Source organism: Mirounga angustirostris, unplaced genomic scaffold (assembly GCF_029215605.1).
Source record: "Mirounga angustirostris isolate CCGP_5_RB_7025 unplaced genomic scaffold, mMirAng1.0.hap1 SCAF_9, whole genome shotgun sequence".
NCBI classification, from domain to species: Eukaryota; Metazoa; Chordata; class Mammalia; order Carnivora; family Phocidae; genus Mirounga; species Mirounga angustirostris.
The window spans coordinates 4,962,177-4,981,786 of NW_026991717.1; the positions used below are offsets into that span (position 1 = coordinate 4,962,177).

The window sequence follows — 19,610 nt, forward strand, 5'->3', positions numbered from 1 at the left end:
ATTTGCCTGGTTGAATGGGATATGACCCAATTACTGATAGGTGGTTCCTGAAGCAGAAGGAGTTGGGGGTCCCTCGGTAGGCAATTTTGTTTCAAGTAAGAGCCACATCAATGACCAGCAAAGGAAATTTAAAGGCATCTCACCCCTGGACAGTCTCAGGGAGACCAGAACTAGGAAAACCAGAGACCAGACCCACCCCCCCACCCCACCTACAGACAGGCCATTCTTGTCTATTCACTTCTGGTAGCAACCTCTATAAATAAAATAAATGAATGATAGATAAACGGATGAATAGATGGGGGGATGGATAGATGATTGATAGATAAAAATATATAGACACTATTTTTTATTGTCAACTTTAGGCATTCTCTGTTGACTCTATACAAAGAGGATCTGTTGTTTGACAGCTATATTACCATTTTAGTTCTTCTATTCATGATGTTGCACTTGGGGTCAATTGCTACTGCTTGGGTTGGCAGGACAGAGCAGAGATCCAGAGGAGCCTTCCCCCTGACAACATCCTAGAATTGTCATGCCAGCCTAGGTGGGCCATGTCCAGATCTCCTACTGCCTACAGACTTCTTCCTGAGGAAGAGATAACTCTGTCTTGCTTAAGACTACCATCATGGGAGGGCTTCTCTATCATTTCCAGTAACCACTGATCCTAACTGATACACCACTGCTCTTGGGGTTCAGTGCAAATGTCCTTCCATGGTCTAGCCTCACCCCTTCTGAACCTCATAGTGCGATACCACTGTGCCCTCACTGACCATGCATTATCCACACGAGCTTTCGTTCCGTCCCTCTGTTACAACCTGACACAGAACCTTGCATGGATTGTTTCCTCTGCCTGGTACGCTCTTCCCCTTCCTCTGACCAACACCCTTCTGATCTCAGCTTCAGTATCAATGCCTTCAGGTTGGCTCCTGAGAGCCCCAATCTAATTCGAGTCCCACACCCTGCTGGTATTCTCTCCCATTCTTCTGCTCTGTAGTACTTAACACATATATTCGCCATTATACATTTATTGGTGTGTGTGTTTAATGTTTGTCTCCCCCACTAGACTGTAAGCTCTCTGGGGAAGGAGTCTATGTCTGTTTTGTTCACGGTTATGTACCCAGAATGTAGAATTGTTACATATGATAGGTAGTCTATAAATTCTAGTAAAAGGATTTAAACAATGATGAGGCAGCTCAGTTTGGGGAATTTAAGCAGCAAGCTCCAAATCCTCTGCCTAGGAAAGCTGGGTTTGAACTAAAGTTTGTCTCTCTTGTTCTAAGCTTGCCAAACAACTTTTCCTTTCGGAAGAAGGGAAGAATTTGCTTTTTCAGGTCAACGCACGTGTCCAGTCTCCTGGATGGTTAAATTTCTCATTAAAAATTAGTGAGTTGGGTTTTTGGTGCACAAATCCCATTTTCTCATAAGTTTAATGAAAGAGACAGCCTCCCTGAGTTTTATCAGCTCAGGGGTATTGGCACCATCAAGTCAGAAAATTGAGACCCAGACCCTGTCCCACACTACACTACTGATCTGCCAATAACCAGAATCCACACCCAGCATAGCTCAGGGGATGAGAGGCAGAATCAGATCAGGAAAAAGAAGAGTCACACCTGGAAGAAACTGTATGCACTAGCTAATACACATTGTCAAAAACTATAGGGAACATTTATGGAAAAATTTTAAAGGCTGTTTGACCAAGATAGGTAGAATATAATTTTGCTTCAGGTGATATTTATTGATATGTTTGCTCACCAGAGATCTACATGTAATGCAGAAGCTCAAACAGCTAGATACAGTTTTTAGTCATTGCAGGGTAGGGGGTGGATAATACAAATCTGGACCAAACATTGACCCATGCTAAATTATATTAAAAAGACCAAATATCCAAGAAAGCAGGAACTCACGGATCTCAGGAGAATAGAATGCTTTATTGGGTCCCTTGCATGCATCCAGCCCATCCATCCTCTCCCTGTCCTCCGACAGGACCCAGGAGGTGGTCTTGCTCCTTGCCACGAGAAATACAGGGGTGAGGTTCTGCTGGCTTTCCTCTCTAGGCCTGGAATGCTGGTTGGGAGAGCTGCTGTGAAAATGAGCAGCCTGATCTCAGCAGCAGAGATAGATACAAGGAACAAAGTAGAGGAGTCATCACAATGGTCATGGGCATGGAAACCAGACCTCGAGCGGTGGCTAATCAACCACTGGGTCCCAGGAATGAAGACCAGACACTCCCTAAGATATTACCTAGTTATAACCATAACTAAAGACTTCTGGTTGGGCAAACAGGTCTGTCTCAAGCTGCCAAGGTGGAGTCAAAATCTCGCACTAATTTCCAGACCTTCAATGGAGAGTAAGCCAAGTATCTCTGAAGGGAAACCTTATTTTAACACTAAATGCATATTGTGAACCTTCCTTGGCCTTCCCTAAAGGGATCTGTGTCCATTTATCTGGGAACTATAGAAGGAAAAGAAAAATACCCAAACTTGGGGAGAGGAGTTCTGTAGGATACTGGCTCCAAGCTAAGTCCAATTTCTGGGGGCAAAAGAAAAGCATGTGGTCTGCCAACCAATGGGGATAATTAATAGACCAAATTTGCACCACAGTAGACAGTGGAATCTCAAAGCCAACCCAGGATTATTTTGAGTGAATAGTTGAAATGGATATATTTTGAAGGAGACATCCCTCCCACAATGGCACTCTGATGTGTGGGGTAAGAATGACCCTAGTAAGATAGGACAAGCACAAGCCATTGGAAGCCCCCTCCCTACCAAAATGGTACCAAAATGGTAAATCAAAAGTAGAACCATATTCCTGGGGGAAATGTAGAAATCAGTGTAACTATCAAAGACCTGAGAGTGAAGTCATAGTGATTCCTACCACAGCTCAGCTTGACCAGTGCAAAACACCAAGAAGTCTTTGGATCGCTGTAAGCTTTAAAAAGTGATGTCTCCAACTGCAGGTGCTGTTCCAGAGATGGTCTTCTTGCTCAAGCAAATTCATCCAGCTCCTCACATTTGGTATGAATCCTTTGCTCTAGTGAATTCATTTTTTTCCTTCTATTTTGATGAACAAAGAACTTCAGAAAGAGTTCATCTCCAGCTGAATATCATAGCTGACCAGCTCTGTGCCACCACCTGGCCCACAGGGACACTGCCCTCGCCACCAGTGTTCCCTCACACTGACGGCATCATGCTGATAGAGCCTGGAGTCAGCAGTTTCCCTAGATGCCTTGATAAGACATATGTGAGTCAGAGGTGGGAGATAAATCATGTGAAAATGCAAAAAAAAAAGGGGGGGTCTTGGTAAATTCCTGGGGGTTGAGGGGTCTGATCAGGTCAGAATATTTCCTCCATAATGTAGAACAAATTACCGCATTTTTAATCCCTTACCACTAAGACCCAATTCCAGGCAAAAATGTCATTTTAGGGCATCTTGTTCCAACCCATGAACCAAATGACCTAGAAGGCCACCAGCTTTGGGTTGGGCCGAGAGCAAGTGAAGGTTCTCCGGCTGGGAGAATGGTTCTCCTACCAGGCCCCATGACCTGACAGATCCAAGGGTGCTTGAGGTGTCTGTCTGTCTGTGGCATATTGGGGAACCATGTGGGGCCTGTTGCTAATGAAGTTTGTGGCAAGTCCTAATAAGAAAAGTATGGCGGGGAAACTCAGGGTTCAGAACCAAGTGATTCTCTGGCCAACAAGTAACTACCATCCTTTTGAGACATGGCGCTCTGGCTTGCCACTGGGCTCTGGAGGAGCCTAAATGCTTGGCTACAGCATAGCAGGGGGCCATGCTGCCCCTCATGAACCGGGCTTAGCTGATCCACCCAGCCATAGTGAGCCATGGCCAAAAGCACTCCATCTTCAAGGGGAGGCTCCAGGATAGGTCTCTGAAGGCACAGGTAGGCCATGGGTGTGAATTCCTCACTCATTCTTCCATGCTCCCTCCTCCTGACCTGCAGCTGAGCCTCCCCTGAGTCTACACCTATCACTTCAAGAGGGCAGGAATCTGTCTCGACCACTATGGGCCCTTCATCTGGATTTGGATTTGCTTTCCTTATCCATCATGCCTCCCACCATCAATATCCGTGGACTTATCAAATGCTGTAAACATCAATGTGGCATCCCCACATAGGGCATCCAACCAAAGAATGCATTCTACAGCAGAAGTAAAGTGATGGGTTGATGCCTATGGCATTCACTCATCTGGTCAGGATCCCAGCAGTCCAGGAGCAGTCAGCTTGATAATATGATGAGACAGTTTGCTGAAAACTCAGTGAGGGCACCAGCTGAGAAACACCACCTTGAGAGGTTGGGTCCGACCCACAGGATATAGCACAAGCTCGGAACTGACATGCATCGCCTGGTGTTCGTTCGCCCTCACAGGCTGGGAAGCAGGCGGAGAGGGGTGAGCTATCCCTCCATCTCAGTGCCTTCCACACACCTGAGGGTTGGGACCAGGCTGGTGTAGAGGTTTTAGTCTCCAAGGAGACACATCCTCAAAATGTCATAGTAATACGTGAATTGGAAGCTGAGGCACACCTGGCTGTTTCGGGCTCCTTATAGCTCTGAGTGACACACAACAAGAGGTCATGGAGTAGTAGGATGGTTAACCCTATCGAGGGAAAATCTGATTGCTGCTGCTTGGAAGGGGGCAGGGCAGGGCCACTGCGGAGCCGGACTTCAGGACGGAAACTTGGGGTCACTCCAACAGGCAGAGAATCCCTAGTCAGAAATACTAGGTCTCATGACCTGTTCTGGAAATGGACTCCAGCCTTTACCGGTGCTTCCTTTCTTGCTGGGGTCAAGAATGTTGGTTGAAGATGGTTAATTTTACTCCCCAGGTTGCAGAATTTCAAAATGGGATTGTGATAGAAGGGGGAAGAGTGTCACTCGTGACACTGGACTTTGGAGAATGGTAGCCCCTGGACTTAGTCACTGGACGTGACTTTGAATGCTCTCCCCAAGCAGAGTGGAATTTACTCTTGGTTGTATGTGGGAGAGTCGTAATACATCAGGTGGGAAGAACAGTGTGTGGGTGGGTGGGTGGGGATGGGGGAGTGTCTCTGCTGTTGCCACCAAGTCCTTTTCTACCCTCCCCCTCTCCACCATTCTTCCGGAAAGAATCCCGGTCCCTTGGAAAACTGCCTCTGTCCCACTCCAGAGTGCCCTGAGCTCTAGGACAGGAATTTGAATCTCGAGTGAAGGGAGTCCCAATGGCTGGTTGGGTGGCTCAGCCCATGGCAGCAGCTCCCGGAATGCAAGCTCTAGAGCACCACTGACTCCCACCATCTCAAGCCCAATTGTTCAGCTCTTCCTTTGGCTCTGGGAGCTGCCCCAGCACCCTTCCCACGAACCCTTTTGCCTTGCTAAAGTGGGTCTGAGTCCATTTCTGTTGCTCAAAGCCCAAGGAACCTAATGGAAAGTTTCTTTTGAGTCCACCTCACATATCTGTGCCTCCCACAGCTGTCAACTCGGGGTCTGGCATGAAGGAGGTGCTCAGCATATGTCTGCTGAATGGACAGATGAATGAACGGATCACATTCCAACTCCCAGTTCACCAAGGCAATCTGGATCTGCAGACTGGGTCACATGAGGGCAAGAGGAAAAAGTGGGGAGAGTGCCCTGAGCACAAGAGGTAGAGAAGTCAGAAATGTCAAAACGGAGGGGCATACATGTCAGGCAAGGGAAGTTGTGGCATGGGGTTGTTGGGGAGTAAGAAGCCTCTGCAGCGTGGGAAGCAGGAAAGGGCCAGTGAGCAGCTGGCAGGCAGAGGCTGGTTGTCCCCGGGGCCGGCCTTGGGGCACTGGAGACAGCCAGAGACGCTGGACATTTCCCCAGAGCCGCCAGCTCTGCTCTTCCTTCCTGGGTTCCTTCCTTTGTGTTCCTCTCCCAAATGAAGGAACAATTCCAAAGACCTAAGTCCCCAGATCCCCATCAGCCCAGCTGGGCAAGCAGCACAGTGTCGCTGTGGTCACAAAGGCTGAGACTGAATGTCCATCCAGGAGCCAAAGCCTGGATTCATTACTGCAGTGGGTCCGGGGGCTGTAAGGCGCCCTTGGAGAACCTGCCTGGGGAGAGGGGGCCCTGACCCCATACACCTACAACCATACCAGATGAGGGCGAGCAGGGTACACAGTGGCTGCCTTTATTGCATTCCAAGGGGAGCTGGCTAGCACCAGGCCCATCCCTTCCTAGGCCACCAGGAGGGGCTCTCGGGAAGGCCCGGGGGTGCTGGGCGGAGCACAGCAATTCCTTGGGAGCCCATATGTGAAGCCCCAGAGCTGGAGCCCCGGGATCAAGAGCTAATGGCTGGGGCAGGCGTCCTACTTCCCAGGCACAGGGACCCCTCAGCCCAGCCTGTGGGTGGACTGCATCCTTCCTCCAACTCCCCAGTGCACTCCCCTTCGGAGACCAGCCCTAGCCCTCCATCCCTGCTCTAGAGGGGATGTGAACTTCACTGTGACTGCACATCTTTCCAGGGCGGAGCACCAGGTCCTTCCGAGTCAACGCCTGCGCGCTGGCCGGGGCTGCTGACACAATGCTCATGCCACCTCTCACCTCTCCCGCAGGGGCAGAGGGCCTGGGAGAGGCAGGGGAGGCGCGGACTGGTGGGCAGGGTGCGGAATCGGGCTGGGGAAGCGCCTGGGCAAGGGGACAAGCAGAGAGGCAGCGAAGGAAAGGCAGCAGGCTGCCAGGCAGCTGGAAGCTGGGGATGGGAGATGCGAGGGCAAAGGAGCGCGGGAAGCAGGTGAGTGAGTGCCTGAGTGCTGGGGGAAGGAAGGGCATGAACACGCATTACCAAAGACCACCGCACAAGAACAAGACAGGCTCTGGAAGTGTCCTGAGCCCCATCTGGGCTCAGTGACAGGTTAGTTGCAGGACACGCTGGGAGGCACGAGGCCAAATAGCTGGAAGGAGAAGGCTCCCTGAGAGTCACCAGGCCAGACACAGTGCAGGACGCCCGGAGCCCCAAGGACAGGGAGAGGTCAGGGCCAAGCAAAGTAAAGGGTAACCACTGGCCGGTGTGCCCCCCAGAGTACGATATTCACGGCAGGGTCTGGCGGGGCGGGGGGCTGGGTGCGGAGCTCATGCAGAGGACTCGGGGAGCCTCCAGCAGTGGCCAGTGTAAACTTCAAGGAGGGCCGAGGCCACCAGGCACGTGGGGATGGGGCCTGGGAGCCCCGGCTGACGGTGGCACCAGGAGAAGCCCCCCGGGTGTCACCATGCACAAAAGCCATCTGATGAGGAGTGGATTGCGGAGAGGCTGCTCAGAGAGGCCCCCCTCGTGGCGCCTCCTCAGCGCACCTTCTCTGGTTAGTTCCGTAGTTCGGGAGTCTCCATCGCCTCGAGCTGCTTCCTTGTTGGTCTGCTGCTGGGTGGAGGCCCCCAGCCTCCTGTGGGGGCTACCGCAGGCCCTGCGCCTTGGAGCTTGGAGTACTCTTCCGGGTGCCCAGGGGACTGGGGAGGCCTTTCTTCTGGGGCTGAGGACTCAGCTGGCCGCCCTTCCTGCCAGTGGATGGACTCTTGGAGCCTTTGGCCTTGCCTTGAGGGTGGGCAGTCTCAGGGCCCTTGAGGGGTTTGAGCCCCAGCATCTCACAGAAGGGGTTGCACTGGTGGGAGGAGGCAAACTGGTCCAGCAGGGCAGGGAAACAGCTCTCCTTGAGGCCTTGGTATCTGCAGCCAAACAGTGAGAGCTGAGCGGGAGTCCCACCCAGAGGGAGAGCCCTGGGGGGGCCTACGGTGGGGTGGCCATGGCCAGGGTGTTATGCCCCATCCTTTCGGGGGTGCTGGGGAGTCCAGCTGGGTACTACCTCAGCTAGCAGCACCCCAAACCTGAATTCTACCCCAAAGCCCCATTACACGGTGGTGCAGGAATTCAGCACGTCCACATTCTCTGGTGTGAGGGTGATCCGCCTTGTTAGTACAAACTAGAGCAGACTCGGCGTCCCCATTTTACTCCCAGGGCCTTTGCTCATCCGCATCATGATGAGCCTTCTCAAGCCAGAAGGAAGAGGAGCCCAGAGGCGCAGGTGATCCTCTGTGGGGGCATAGATACTGCTGGTCCAGACCTGGCGTCAGGGGCACGGTGGGTGGAGGTCAGCGGCCCCCGGGACATGGCTACATGGCCACCGGCGCCCCAGACCCCATCTGGCCTCAGGCCCAGAACCTCGAGGAGGGAGACCCAGAAGAACTCGGATAATTTTACACCCCGAGAAGATTCTCAGAGGGCCTTCTGGCCCCGAGAGCTACTCACCCTCGCAGTTTGGTAGCAATCTGCACATCGGTCATCTTCCAATCCACCCCTGGAAAGAGACAAAGCTGGAAGGTGGGGCAGCCTGGGTCGGTTCCAGGGCCCCCACCTCTCCAAAACAGGTATATCGCTGGACGGGAGCGTGCCAGGGTTCAGGGCACATCCTCACTTCCGACCAGGCTCACACGCAGTGTGGGCATCTCGCTATCGTTAGTAGTAATAAGACCCCCTTTTGCGGGTGAGGAGACAGGCTCGGAGGTCAGGGGCCGGAGCAAGGTCACATTCATTTATTCATTTGCTAACTGCGCACTGAGCATGTGCAGTGGCCACTGTGAGGCAAAGTACAAGTTCAGTTCTTGCGCCTAGATCCCAGCCCCCTCCAGCTGTGCAATTCTGCTCTACCGGAGACATTAGGCCACAGGCTGGGCTGGCCGCTGGCTTTGAGCTGGCATGTGCTCCTCTTCCTCTCCGGGCAAGGGAGAGCAGGTAGCAATGTGGACGTAAACCAGGCTGGACCAGCAGAAAAGTAACAGTGGGGAAGACCGGCTTCTACCTACTCACACAGGCAGCAAGCCCGCACCCCAAGAAGCCAAGACCAGGTGACAGTGTTGGGAGAACAGAGCCAGGCAAAACGGGCCCTGGGGGACTGGCCTCCCCAGCCTGGCTGGTCTGCCCCGGCATCCTAGCATCCACACATTAGAGGGGGAGCCTCTCCCCACTTTCAAACCGTCCTGTCACATCCTTCTGGGGGCCTGCCTTTCATGACCAGGGCTCAGCGCCGGGTACGACAGATGAGAGTCGGGCACACGTGGGCCGATGTCAGCCCCAGCCCTTCCGAGCTGCTAAGAGCTACGAGAACCACCTCTAGCCCTCAGCTCTCAGAGGCGGGTAATGCAGGGGGGGTGAGAGCCTCACGGGGTGTGCAGGGCTCTAGCTTAGTGTCTGAGTCATAGTGGTCGAGCAGTTAGACATTAGTCCCTGTCATTTCTCTCTCGGGGGCGCCACCTTCCACCCTGCACCCCGGTAACCATGGCCCCCTACGTTTGCACAGAATTTTAGTTTGCAGAAGCGCTCACAGCCACGGCCTCACTCAGTCCTCCCAGCCAGTCTGAGAGGTAGGGAAGAGCCGGTCACTCCGTGGGGGGGAAAGTGTGGCGAGGCTCAGAGAGATTGTGGAAATCGCCCTGCCTGAGCTTTGGCTTTCTCCTGGGTCTCCAGAGACCAGCTGGAAAGCCCTGAGACATAGACGAAGGCCGGATTTCTTTGCGTCCCAGGTCTTTCTACTGCATCGCATTATCCTCTCATTTTCGAAACTGGTGTACTTATCACAGCTTCTTGAGGACAGTGAGGATTCCTGATTCACCTTTTTACCTTCCCAATAGTGGCTAAATGTTGGACGGATGGAGTCAACCAACAGAAGGAATGACAAAGGCTGAACGTGCTACCAGCCCCCCGTCAATATACGGAGTTACATACACCACATTTATTGTGCCACTCAACCCCAACGAGAAGCACATTTAAGCCAGTTTTCTATCTCTGGCCCTTGGCTTTCTCACTGATTCACATCGGGGACCAGATATGGTGATGGGTGATACTCCCAGCATTCTTCTCCTCCCACTGTAGAGAAACTCTCCTTTCCTCTCCCCTGCCCGGGTCTGGCTAGAGGGCAGCCTGGGAAGGACTGGGCAGAGAAAGGAGGATTTGTGCTTGCTGGCCTTTGTTGGGGGGAAATCTGAGGAATGGGAGAGACAGAAATAAGAGGAAGCCACAGAGACTAAGTTGGTTCACATAATAAAAAGCTAACAAAAGTGGAAGGAGGAGGATGTAGAGGAAGAGAAGGAGAGGGAGGAGAGGGAAGCGGAGTGGGGGGGAGGAGGAGGAGAAGAAGGGAGAAGGGAGAAGGGGGAGGGGCAGATGGAGGGGAGGAAGAGGAGAAGGATGAGGGGAGGGAGAGGAGGATGTAGAGGAAGAGAAGGAGAGGGAGGGGAGGGAAGCGGAGTGGGGGGGAGGGGGAGGAGAAGAAGGGAGAAGGGAGAAAGGGGAAGGGGCAGACAGGGGCAGGGAGGAAGAGGAGAAGGATGAGGAGAGGGAGAGGAGGATGTAGAGGAAGAGAAGGGGAAGAGAGGGAAGAGAGGAAGGAGGAGGAGAAAGGGAAGAAGAGAGAAGAAGGGGAAGGGGAGAGAAGGAGGGAGAGGAAGAGGAAGAGGGAGGGGAGGGGGAGGAAGGGGAAGGGAGGGAAGGAAGGAGGAGGAGAAGGGGGAAGAGGGGGAGGAGAGGAAGAGGAGGGGGAGATGGGGAGGAAGGTGAGGAGGGAGAAGGGGCAGTAAAGCTGGGGCGCTAGGACGGAAGGGAGAGTTTGGGAAGTATGGAGAGAGAGAAAGTGGAGAGCAGAGCTGCCAGGAAGGGAGGAAGGGAGATTTTGAAAAGATTTTGGCTGTGGCTGTTTAATTAGCTCCCATGTCATGTTCTTTGAACTAAATTCCTTCTTAACTGTAACTGGAGCCCAGGATGTGCTCCTGTGGATGCCCAGGCAGTTCCAGACGAGGCCACTGAGGCCGGCTCCTTGACCTGGTCCCGGGCGGGGGCGGTGGGGGGAGGCAATGCACGCGCAGCCCCCTACCTGCCAAATCGGTGACAAGGAAGCTGCCATTTGTCCACAGGTAGAGCCAGTGCTGGAAGGTCTGGCATTTGTGCTGGACCTCGAAGCTGCAGGATGCTTCCGGGGCGGCCGCGCAGGCCCCCTCCCGAGAACAGTAAGGCTGCAGGGGCTGGCCCAGGTCCTCCTCCAGGGTCGCATAGGGGATATTGTTGGCAGGCCGGTAGATGAGGTACAGTGGGAGGATCCTAAACACAGTTCCACTCCACTGTGAACAGAAGTACGGCCCCAGAGAGCCGCCCCCCCCCCCCCCCCCCCCCCCCCCCGCCACTGGACCTCCACACTCTTGGGTTGGAAAGAAGGGTCCTTCCAAGAATGGAATTCTCAGCTCTGGGACCGAAGGACAGGGATGGAGGCCAGCTCTGCTCTGAGCTCAGGAAACGGAATGAGGCCATTGGCTTCGGGGTCCTGTCCATGCCCTGAGCTCAGTGGGATTCGAAATGAATGGTGCTGTAGCCCCAGGAGAACCCTGAGCTTGAGTGAGGGACCCAGACCAGGACGCGGCCAACAGAAAGGAACACCTCTAGAGAGGATGCTCCATGCCAACCAGACCCCAGGGTTCAAGAGTCAGAGTTCAGGTCTCAACATGGAAACAGCGACCATTTACAGCTGACTCCTACAAAAACCTACACGGACACCTACTGCCCACGGAAGGAGTCCCGACCAGCTGGCCTGGAGGTTTACCCCACCCCCTATCACCTTCGGAGAGTCCCGGCATCCAGCCACCCGCAGACACGGAACTAAAGGGTGGGGAACTGGGGTGAGTGGGGGGAGACCCAAGAACAGGGCAGAGACTTTTCTAAAGTGGGCGGTTAATCTTGAGGTCTTTATTTCTAAATTTTGTGGGACCATTGAGCCAAGCATGGGGTTAGCTGTGGGCCGTAACTCAGGATGCCCCTGACGGACCCTGAAATCACTGTTCTGGGCAGAAGCTCGAGTCAGCAGGTTTGCACACCACGTGCCCCCCTTCGTGTGCACTTACTCGGGTACCTCCCCAAAGCCAGGGGCTGCCTGGGCTTCGGCCGCAAAGATCTTACAGTACTCCCGACTCATGTTCTGAATCTTGCATCCCTGTGGGTTAAAGAGAACGAAGTCTGGTCAGCAAGGGTGCTTCGTCGCTCTCCATCATGTCCGGCTCTAAGTGGGAGGGCCATCTGCCGGGGGACTGCAGGGGGTACTCCAGCCCTGGGAAAGGTGGGGTTCACTCCTTCCCTGCTCCCTGCTCTGCACCTGAGTTTTCTCATTTGCAAAACCAGAGACCGTGGGCTTGTTTTCAAAGTGGTTTCCAAATTGTGTTCCCTGGAGCCCAGGAGGCAGTGCCCCCGGGGCCTGGCTGTGGGGAGCAAGGGAGACACCCGGACGGCCCACCCCACCCAGTCACTCTCCTTTCATCTCACGCAGAGGCTCCCTGCAAGGTATGGGTGAAGGCAATGAGAAAGGTTTTTGCTACAAAAATATGGTTTGAAAACTATGGCCCCACATAGCCAAGCTCTTCTCGAGACCGGTCCCAGGAACCTCATGAGGTTGACGCAGCGGCCTCTGCCTCCAGCCGGACCCAAGCTGGGGAAGGGAAGGAGGTGACAGTAGAAGGAGGGACCGGGGATGGGACACTGTACCTGAATGGTGACGTCGTAGTTTCTGCCCAGGAGAGAGGTCTCGCTGCTGGGTCCAAACACAAGCAGGCTGGACACCTTGATGATGCACGTACGCCCTGACTCGAAGATGGGCTCCAGCCCGTAGATGACCTTGGCCTGGGAGGCCTTCCGAAGGCCATACCCATGTCCAGCCCCTCGTAGCTCCTCGCTCACCAGGCGCCCAAAGAGCTTGTCCCCCCAGCAGCCAGAGTCAGCCAGACCCTTAGCAAACACCATGGGGGTCATCTCAATCTCCTCTCCAACTGCAAGGGAACAGGGAAGATGTGGAAAACTAGAAGTTGCTGCCCCACCGAGGTGGGTCTGTCGGGCAGGGAGAGCCAGAACAGTCTCCCACCCACCACTCTGGCATGCTCACTTGCGCCCATGACTGCTCTTTGGGGGTCCGTACACCGCGGGGCCCAAACCAGCCTGTGAGCTCCCGAGGGCGGATCTGTGCCGAACACAACCCCCACCGTTTAACAGTGCTTGAGTGTGCCCGGCACACAGCAAGGACGAGGTCAGTGTCTGCACAAGGCACGGCTTTTCCGTGGAAGCGGCAATCCATGCATGGATTTTGTTTGGGAATTAGGTGTTTTGATCAAATGAATAAATGTCTCCATCTCAACCAACATGTTTGACCGAAACAGTCTGCAGGACCAATCCAGTAGCATGAGCTGCCCCAGTGCTCAGACTGTGATCCCTACAAGCCATTTCCCTGTCAAGGGACCCCAAGCTCCCTAAAGAACCGGCTGATTCCAGGTCTCAGGCAGGAAGTGGACTCGATGGACCTAAAACATCCTGCCTGACCAGAGAGCAAAGAAGCCACTTTTAAAAAACTCCTGAGGCTTGTCAGAAGGACGCAAGAGCCAACTTTCTGAAGGGGCTTCCACGGGCCCAAATCAATCATCCCAACCAAAAAGAATGATTTCTACAATGTGGCGAACATATCAAATATGTTTTAAAAATTACATTCTTAATTGTATTTGGAAAAAACTCAGTCCTCCCTCCCCACACACAAAAAAACCCCAAACCTCATTGGTGACCTTTGGAGGATGCTAGGACACCAACTCAGGGCAACGAAAGGACCATTTCTTGTTTACAAAAGAAACTCAATGGATGAATGAAGAAATGACAGAATTAAAATACTCCAGTTGTAAACCCTAATGAAATCGTGGATTCAGGCAATAACTGGTAGCTGCTAAAACCTCTAGGTAACAAGTATCAGATACAGTTTTTAAACTTTTTCAAAGATAGGGCAGAAAACAACTGAATGAATGCAGGGGTCAATCTTAATGTTACTAGAGTAAAACAGTCAGACATTAATTGTGTGCTTCTAGATGGGATGCTAAGAGGTAGGCAGAGCACATCTGTGAGGTGTTCTTGCCCACACCCCCCCAAAAAATTGCACCTGAATCTGACCAAGCCTCTCGATCGGATTACCAGTCTAGGAGAAGCACGTGAGAAGGGGGACATGTTAAATGGGGTTAAATCAACAAAGTCCAGAGTGTAAGAAATCCTATCTATCAAGTGACTTCAACAAATAAAAAGGGAAAACAATGAACAAGAACAGTTATGTATTAGAGAGACTTAAGATCGATCTGCCCAAAGCAATGAGTGGTTCCTAACCCAAGTAAACCAACCCTTAGGAGACAATTGAAATGCGACTGTGTTTGAGCACATTAAAGAACTATTGCCAAGGGTTTAGGTGTGAGGTCCTATTTGATATCGATTACACTGGACAACTGATCAAAAGGCACTAGTTGAATGACTGAGTGATTAAATGAGCGAATGAATGAATGAACACATTAGTTGGCAGTGAGGCTCTAAAAATTTATCACCAGCTGCCTTCACGGCCCTAATCCTCAGTGTATTTCCTATAGAAGCAGCACAGCCTCTTGCTCTAATGTTCGGGGAAATGCCTTATAATCACCAGAGACCTCCTGAAGATGCAGTTTTTCTGGGTCCCTTTCCCCCGAAGTTGTGATTAAGGGTATCTACAGCAGGGACCTAGAAACCGCATTTTTAGCAAGCTTGCCGTGGGGATCGGAGGCAGGAACCCACAGAGCACGGTGAGAAACTCCAGGAAGGGAGCTGGCAGGGTAAGGCAGGCTCTAGCGGCCAGGCCTGCCCTTGGTCAAGGGCTCCAACATGGGCTAAGGGCACAAGGCTGAATTAACCTCTTGTGGAAGGGCCCCCTGGCCACTCCTTCCCCCACGATCTTTGGAAATAGCAGTCCTCCCCATCCTCCATCCCGAGCCCTATCCTAAACAAGGAGGCCAAGGGTAGCTGGGTGTGGAGGTAAACATGGTATTTGGAATGGATAAAGTAGGTCCTCCCCGAGGATGGCAGGGGTAGGGATGAAGGCCCACCCGCTCCTCCCCCAGACAGGCATCATACCTTCACCCTCTTCTCTGGAGATGAATCCTGACAACACTGTGGGGGAGAAAAAGAAGAGGAGGCAGTTGTCCTCAGGCTGGCCTGGCCTGGAGAGAGCACCCTCCCTGTGGAGATGAGCGCAGCCCTCCCTCAGGAGCCAGGCTGGGCAGAGAGCGCAGGAGGGGGCACACTCACCCTCGGGGCTGAGGCAGAAGTCGGTAGTGGCCGAGCCGTGCTCGTTGCGGATGGTGCATCGATACACGCCGCAGTCGACGGGGGACGCCTGCACGATGGCCAAGGCTGCCGGCCCCTCATCCCCAGCACTGCAAAGAGGGGAGGACCCCCCCAGGAGGGCCATTGCCATGCACAGCCCAGGGCCGGAGTGTGGCCCTGAGGATCATGACACCCTGTCCTCAGAGGCTGCTGTGGACCCCGGCTCCGAGAGCGCAGGCAGGGGCGAGTGGTACTGTGGTCAAGGGCTGGTCCTGGATCACACAGGTCTGGCTGGCCGTCCTGACACTCCCTAGCTCTGGGACCCTGGCACGTGATTTAATACCTCTGAGCCTCCACTTTCTCCTCTCTACTAAGGAAATACTAGAATCTCCTCCTAGGGTGACCGTGAGCATTACGTGATAGATGGGATAGAGCCACAGTGGGAGGACTATGCCCCACATTCTCATCGCTGCACTGAGGGAGCCAGGCAGGTGGACGTGGCATCCGGCTGGCTTACCTCCTGCCCACCTCGCCCACTGGGCGCCGATCCTTGGCCCACGTCAAGACTGAGTCACTAAGAATGTTGAAAAACTGGCACCAGAGCTTCAGGCTGCCCGAGGCGTCAGGAAACTGCTCCACCCGAATCTTCCGGATCACCTGTGGGGCTGAGAGCAGGGGCCCAGTTAAGAGGGACAAGCCACTTCCCTGCCATCTTGTGCCCCTCACCCTGGCCCCACCCCTGCTTCCCTGGGTGTCCCTGGTGGGACAGGTTGAGAGAAAACAGGATTCAAGCCTGCCCACAAACCCACTGCTTCCGGGCTGCCAGCCGCATCCCACCTGCTTCTCTGAGGCGTTTGCTTTGACTCCAAAGCACACATCGTAGCTGGAAGGCCCCACTCCTGTGTCCCCCACCCCGGGCCTGCGACAGCCTCAGAGCCCAGGGCAGACGGCAACTGCACTTGTGGGGAGCCCAGCATAATGTATATAATTGTTGAATCACTATGAAACTAATGTAACACTGGGTTACGTTATATCATATTATATTACATTATGTTATATTGTATTATCTATATGTATACATCCTATTAGAGAGATATGTTATATTATATTACTATATATTACATTACAACTATACTCAAATAAAAAAATTTAAAAACAAAAAAATCCATGAGAGACGAAACGCATAAATGGGAAGAAGAAACAGCACCACAAATTACCAGAATCAGAAATTCCCGAGGTCATGTCAGAACCTTCAGATATTAAATGGATCGCAGAGGACGCTATGGCAAATATCACCCTATTTGTTTTTTAGATGATGTATTTTTACATTTTACATTTTTAGATGTATTTGTTTTATAGATGAAAAGGGAGAATTCACTGGATGGTATTGGCTAGGAAAGCCCACCCAAGAAGAAACAGATAACACCAATGACCTTACATCTATTAAAGGAACTGAGTTCCCTAAAGACAACAAAGAAAACACAACGAAACATAAAGCTTCTCCTCAAATAAAATGCAAGGCTCTTGTGGCGAGAGAGAGAGAGAGAGAGAGAGAGAGAGAGAGAGAGAACTTCAGTTTGGGTTCTAGGCCCTAACTCGAGGAACCTGTGTCTGGATCCCGACCCTCCTGCTCTGTACTCGGGGGACACGTCTGTGCAGAGGGGATGGTGGGGAGGAAGGCACTAGACGTAGGACACTAGGGAAGCCAGCCCCGCGCTCAGGACCTGATTTCTTCCATCCTGCTTCAGCCTCAGTGGTACACAGTTGGTACTCTTCCCAATCCCGAGTGGCAGAGCCAGGACAAGAACTAGCCCTCTGACTGCACAGCCTGGGGGGTCATTCCAGGAGAATGCGTAGGAGGGACTCTGCAAACCCCTCATGGGCGTGTGCACCCCGAGTGTGCAACCCTCTCCCCGTGAAGCCCTCCCCCGCCCTCCCCATTGCTCACCTTTTAGCAGGTCTTTGGCTTTCTTGGATTTGGCCCAAGTGTCCTGCTTGCCTTCATCCAGGGCCTGCTCTGCGTCCACGCTGCTGGCCTTGGGGCCGGAGCCCAGGTCTCCTGCTGCCGGCTCATCCTCTGCCCGCGGCACCTCCAGCATGCCTGCCTTTCTACCCTGGGTCGGGGAGCGTTTCTCCCGCCCCAGGGTCCCCGGGGACCCGGGTGCAAGGCCCTTCCTGAGCCCCCGGGGGGAAACTGTGGGGCTCTCCTTTTCTTCAGCCTTCGCTGCCTCCCCGTCTCCTCCTGCTCTGACCTTGGGGAGAAATCTCTTCCTCCGGGCTCCCAGAGCTAGCTCCTCAGCTGTAGCTGCGGGGAGGCCTGTCGAGGCCTCCTCCTCTCGGAGGGGTTCCTGGGCCCTTCTGTCTGCTGAGAGTGGTCCCTGACCAGAGGCCGTCTGCCCACCCGCCTCCCCCAGAGACCCTCGCACGCTGCTCTCCTGGGAGGCCCCCGAGCGCCCAGGCCCCTCAGGGGCAACCTCGCCCTCGCCCTCGCCCTCGCCCTCACTGGATCCTTCTGATGGGAGCCCAGGGCCCTCCTCCTCGCCTACCACGATGGCAGGGACAGTGAGCGTGCTGGGGCCAGGGCCCCGGGCTACAGCCAGGGCCTGGCGGCCAGCCTGCACCTCACGATCCAGGAGGCCGGTGAGGCGGCGGGAGGTGCAGGGGCTCAGCAGCAGGCTCTGCGCGCTCTGCACTAGATGGTTGTTCTCCACGCGCTCCAGGATGCGCCTGGACGTCCGGGGACTCAGACCGGCCACTTCCACATTGGGGACCAGAGTGGCTGAGGACACCGGAGCCCCAGTGGCGGCTCCCTCCTGGGACTCCGCCCCCCCGCCCCCCGTCTCTGTGCTGGAGAGCTTCAGCAGCAGAAGCAGGTAGTTCTTCAGGGAGTCTATGAGGCCAGGGTCGCAGCTCCGGGGGCCTGGGGGCCTCCCCTCCACGTCCAGCCCTAGGGCGCAGGCCCCCTCGCTGTCGGCTGACGTGGCTGCTGGTGGGTGACTCTGGGTGGGGGTCCCTGGCCCCAGGTGCAGTGGGGGGGCCGACCTCAGCAAGGCCTGGTCCCCAGATGGCGGGAAGGTGGCAGCACTCGTGTGCTGAGAGGCCGGAGTGCTGGGCAGTGCCTCCCGTGAGCTCTTGGTCAGGCCCGGCCCGGGAGGAGAGGGCACAGTAGGCACCTCTGGGTTCCAGCCAGCTGGAGGACAGCCGCCCAGATCCATGGACGGCACTTCTCTCAGCTGCTCCTCCTTGGGGCGTGGGATCGGGCCATCCTCTGGCTTGTCCTTGACCGGACCTGACCACTTGGGCCCTCCCCGCTGCTCTGGACCACCCTGGGGAGGTCGCTGCACTGGGAGTGGGCGGCTGCCTGCCGGGGCACCCAGCAGAGCTGCCTCGTAGCTCCCTGGGGCTGTGACTGCCGCCCCCTCAGGTCTGAGCATGAAACCAGGTTCTTCTGGGACAGAGGGCCCTTCAGGGGTCTGCTCAAAACACTCAATAATCTGAGGAGACTGAGGACCCCCTGAAGGGGGTCTGGACTGTGGGCTGAGGCTGGTCATGGAGCCCTTCTCTGACTGACCTTTTATGGCTGTGGGTATGCTCCCCTCTGACCGTGCCCCTTTTTCTTCCTGGATCCTTCTGTCTTCCTGCGTCCTCTTGCCTGTCTGTGTCCTTTCCACCTGTGTCCCTGCCCTTCCCTGTGCCGCCGCATCCTCCTGGGAACTCCTGGCTGACGCTGGCCTCTCACTTTCCTGTGGCACAATGTCCACCTGAGTCTTCCTATCTGCCTGTGTCCTCTGGGGTGTTTGTGTCCTGTCTCCCTGGGTCCTCCCATCCACTTGCATCTTCCCATCAGCCTCTGTATTCTTCCTGCCTCCAGGTTTCTGGTCAGCAGATGTCCTCTGATCTTCCTGGGTGTCTGTATCCATGGGCTCGATGACGCCCTGGCTTCTGGAGTTGCTGCGACCAGCAGAGACCGCATCGGCGCTCTTGCTGGCCAACACAGTAGGAGCCAGGTTTGCCTGGGATTCCGGGACCTGAGAACACACAGACAAAAGCAAGCACTTGGCTACATGAGACTTAGGATCTCTTTCAACCTGGCATCCCAGCCTCCTCTGACCTCATCCAGACGTGCCCTGATGGGAATCCTGCCACCTGGTTTTCCAGGCCTGCTAGGGGTTGGGAGGCAAAGGACGTGCGACAGTCCCAAGCCCACCCATCCCAATCCCTGATCCCAGAGTCTAGACCAAGGACTATCCAGAGTCCAGGTCTAGCTCCGGCTCTTCCCACCTCTCCTTGAAGAAACCCTGCCTTTCCTGAAAGACCCCTCACCCCTGTCACTTGGAGAAGAGTGTCCTCTCTGCAGGGCTTCTGAGCAAATTAATCTGTCCCTCTTTTTTGGCACTAACTGACACCAGATAGAATTATGGGCAAAATGGGAGAGAGCCAAAGGGTCTCCTGACGATGGCCTCCATGACAGCATCTGCCAT

At 54.4% G+C, this 19,610-nt stretch overlaps 2 protein-coding genes across 7 annotated transcripts in view; both read right to left on the bottom strand.

Moving 5' to 3' along the window:
• SLC28A1 (solute carrier family 28 member 1) overlaps nucleotides 1-7,377 on the bottom strand; it is a 64,482-nt gene extending 57,105 nt beyond the window's left edge. For 3 of the 5 annotated variants that reach the window (XM_064569838.1, XM_064569833.1, XM_054513282.2), the window contains exon 1: nucleotides 1,905-2,042. The gene's annotated coding sequence lies outside the window, so the exon portion shown is untranslated. Of the gene's footprint in view, nucleotides 1-1,904; nucleotides 2,043-7,304 lie in introns of those variants that run through there. The other 2 variants (XM_064569836.1, XM_064569835.1) reach the window with 2 other exon arrangements.
• The window catches only part of ALPK3 (alpha kinase 3), a 54,128-nt gene continuing 36,222 nt past the window's right edge, over nucleotides 1,705-19,610 (bottom strand). For both annotated transcript variants that reach the window (XM_045899332.3, XM_045899333.3), the window contains 9 exons: nucleotides 17,078-19,157; nucleotides 15,647-15,794; nucleotides 15,112-15,239; nucleotides 14,938-14,973; nucleotides 12,523-12,803; nucleotides 11,889-11,977; nucleotides 10,871-11,094; nucleotides 8,254-8,302; nucleotides 1,705-7,673 (listed from right to left, as the gene is read on the bottom strand). In XM_045899332.3, coding sequence (XP_045755288.1) covers nucleotides 7,403-7,673; nucleotides 8,254-8,302; nucleotides 10,871-11,094; nucleotides 11,889-11,977; nucleotides 12,523-12,803; nucleotides 14,938-14,973; nucleotides 15,112-15,239; nucleotides 15,647-15,794; nucleotides 17,078-19,157 — 3,306 coding nt within the window. In that variant the 3' untranslated portion in view covers nucleotides 1,705-7,402. The remainder of the gene's footprint in view (nucleotides 7,674-8,253; nucleotides 8,303-10,870; nucleotides 11,095-11,888; nucleotides 11,978-12,522; nucleotides 12,804-14,937; nucleotides 14,974-15,111; nucleotides 15,240-15,646; nucleotides 15,795-17,077; nucleotides 19,158-19,610) is intronic.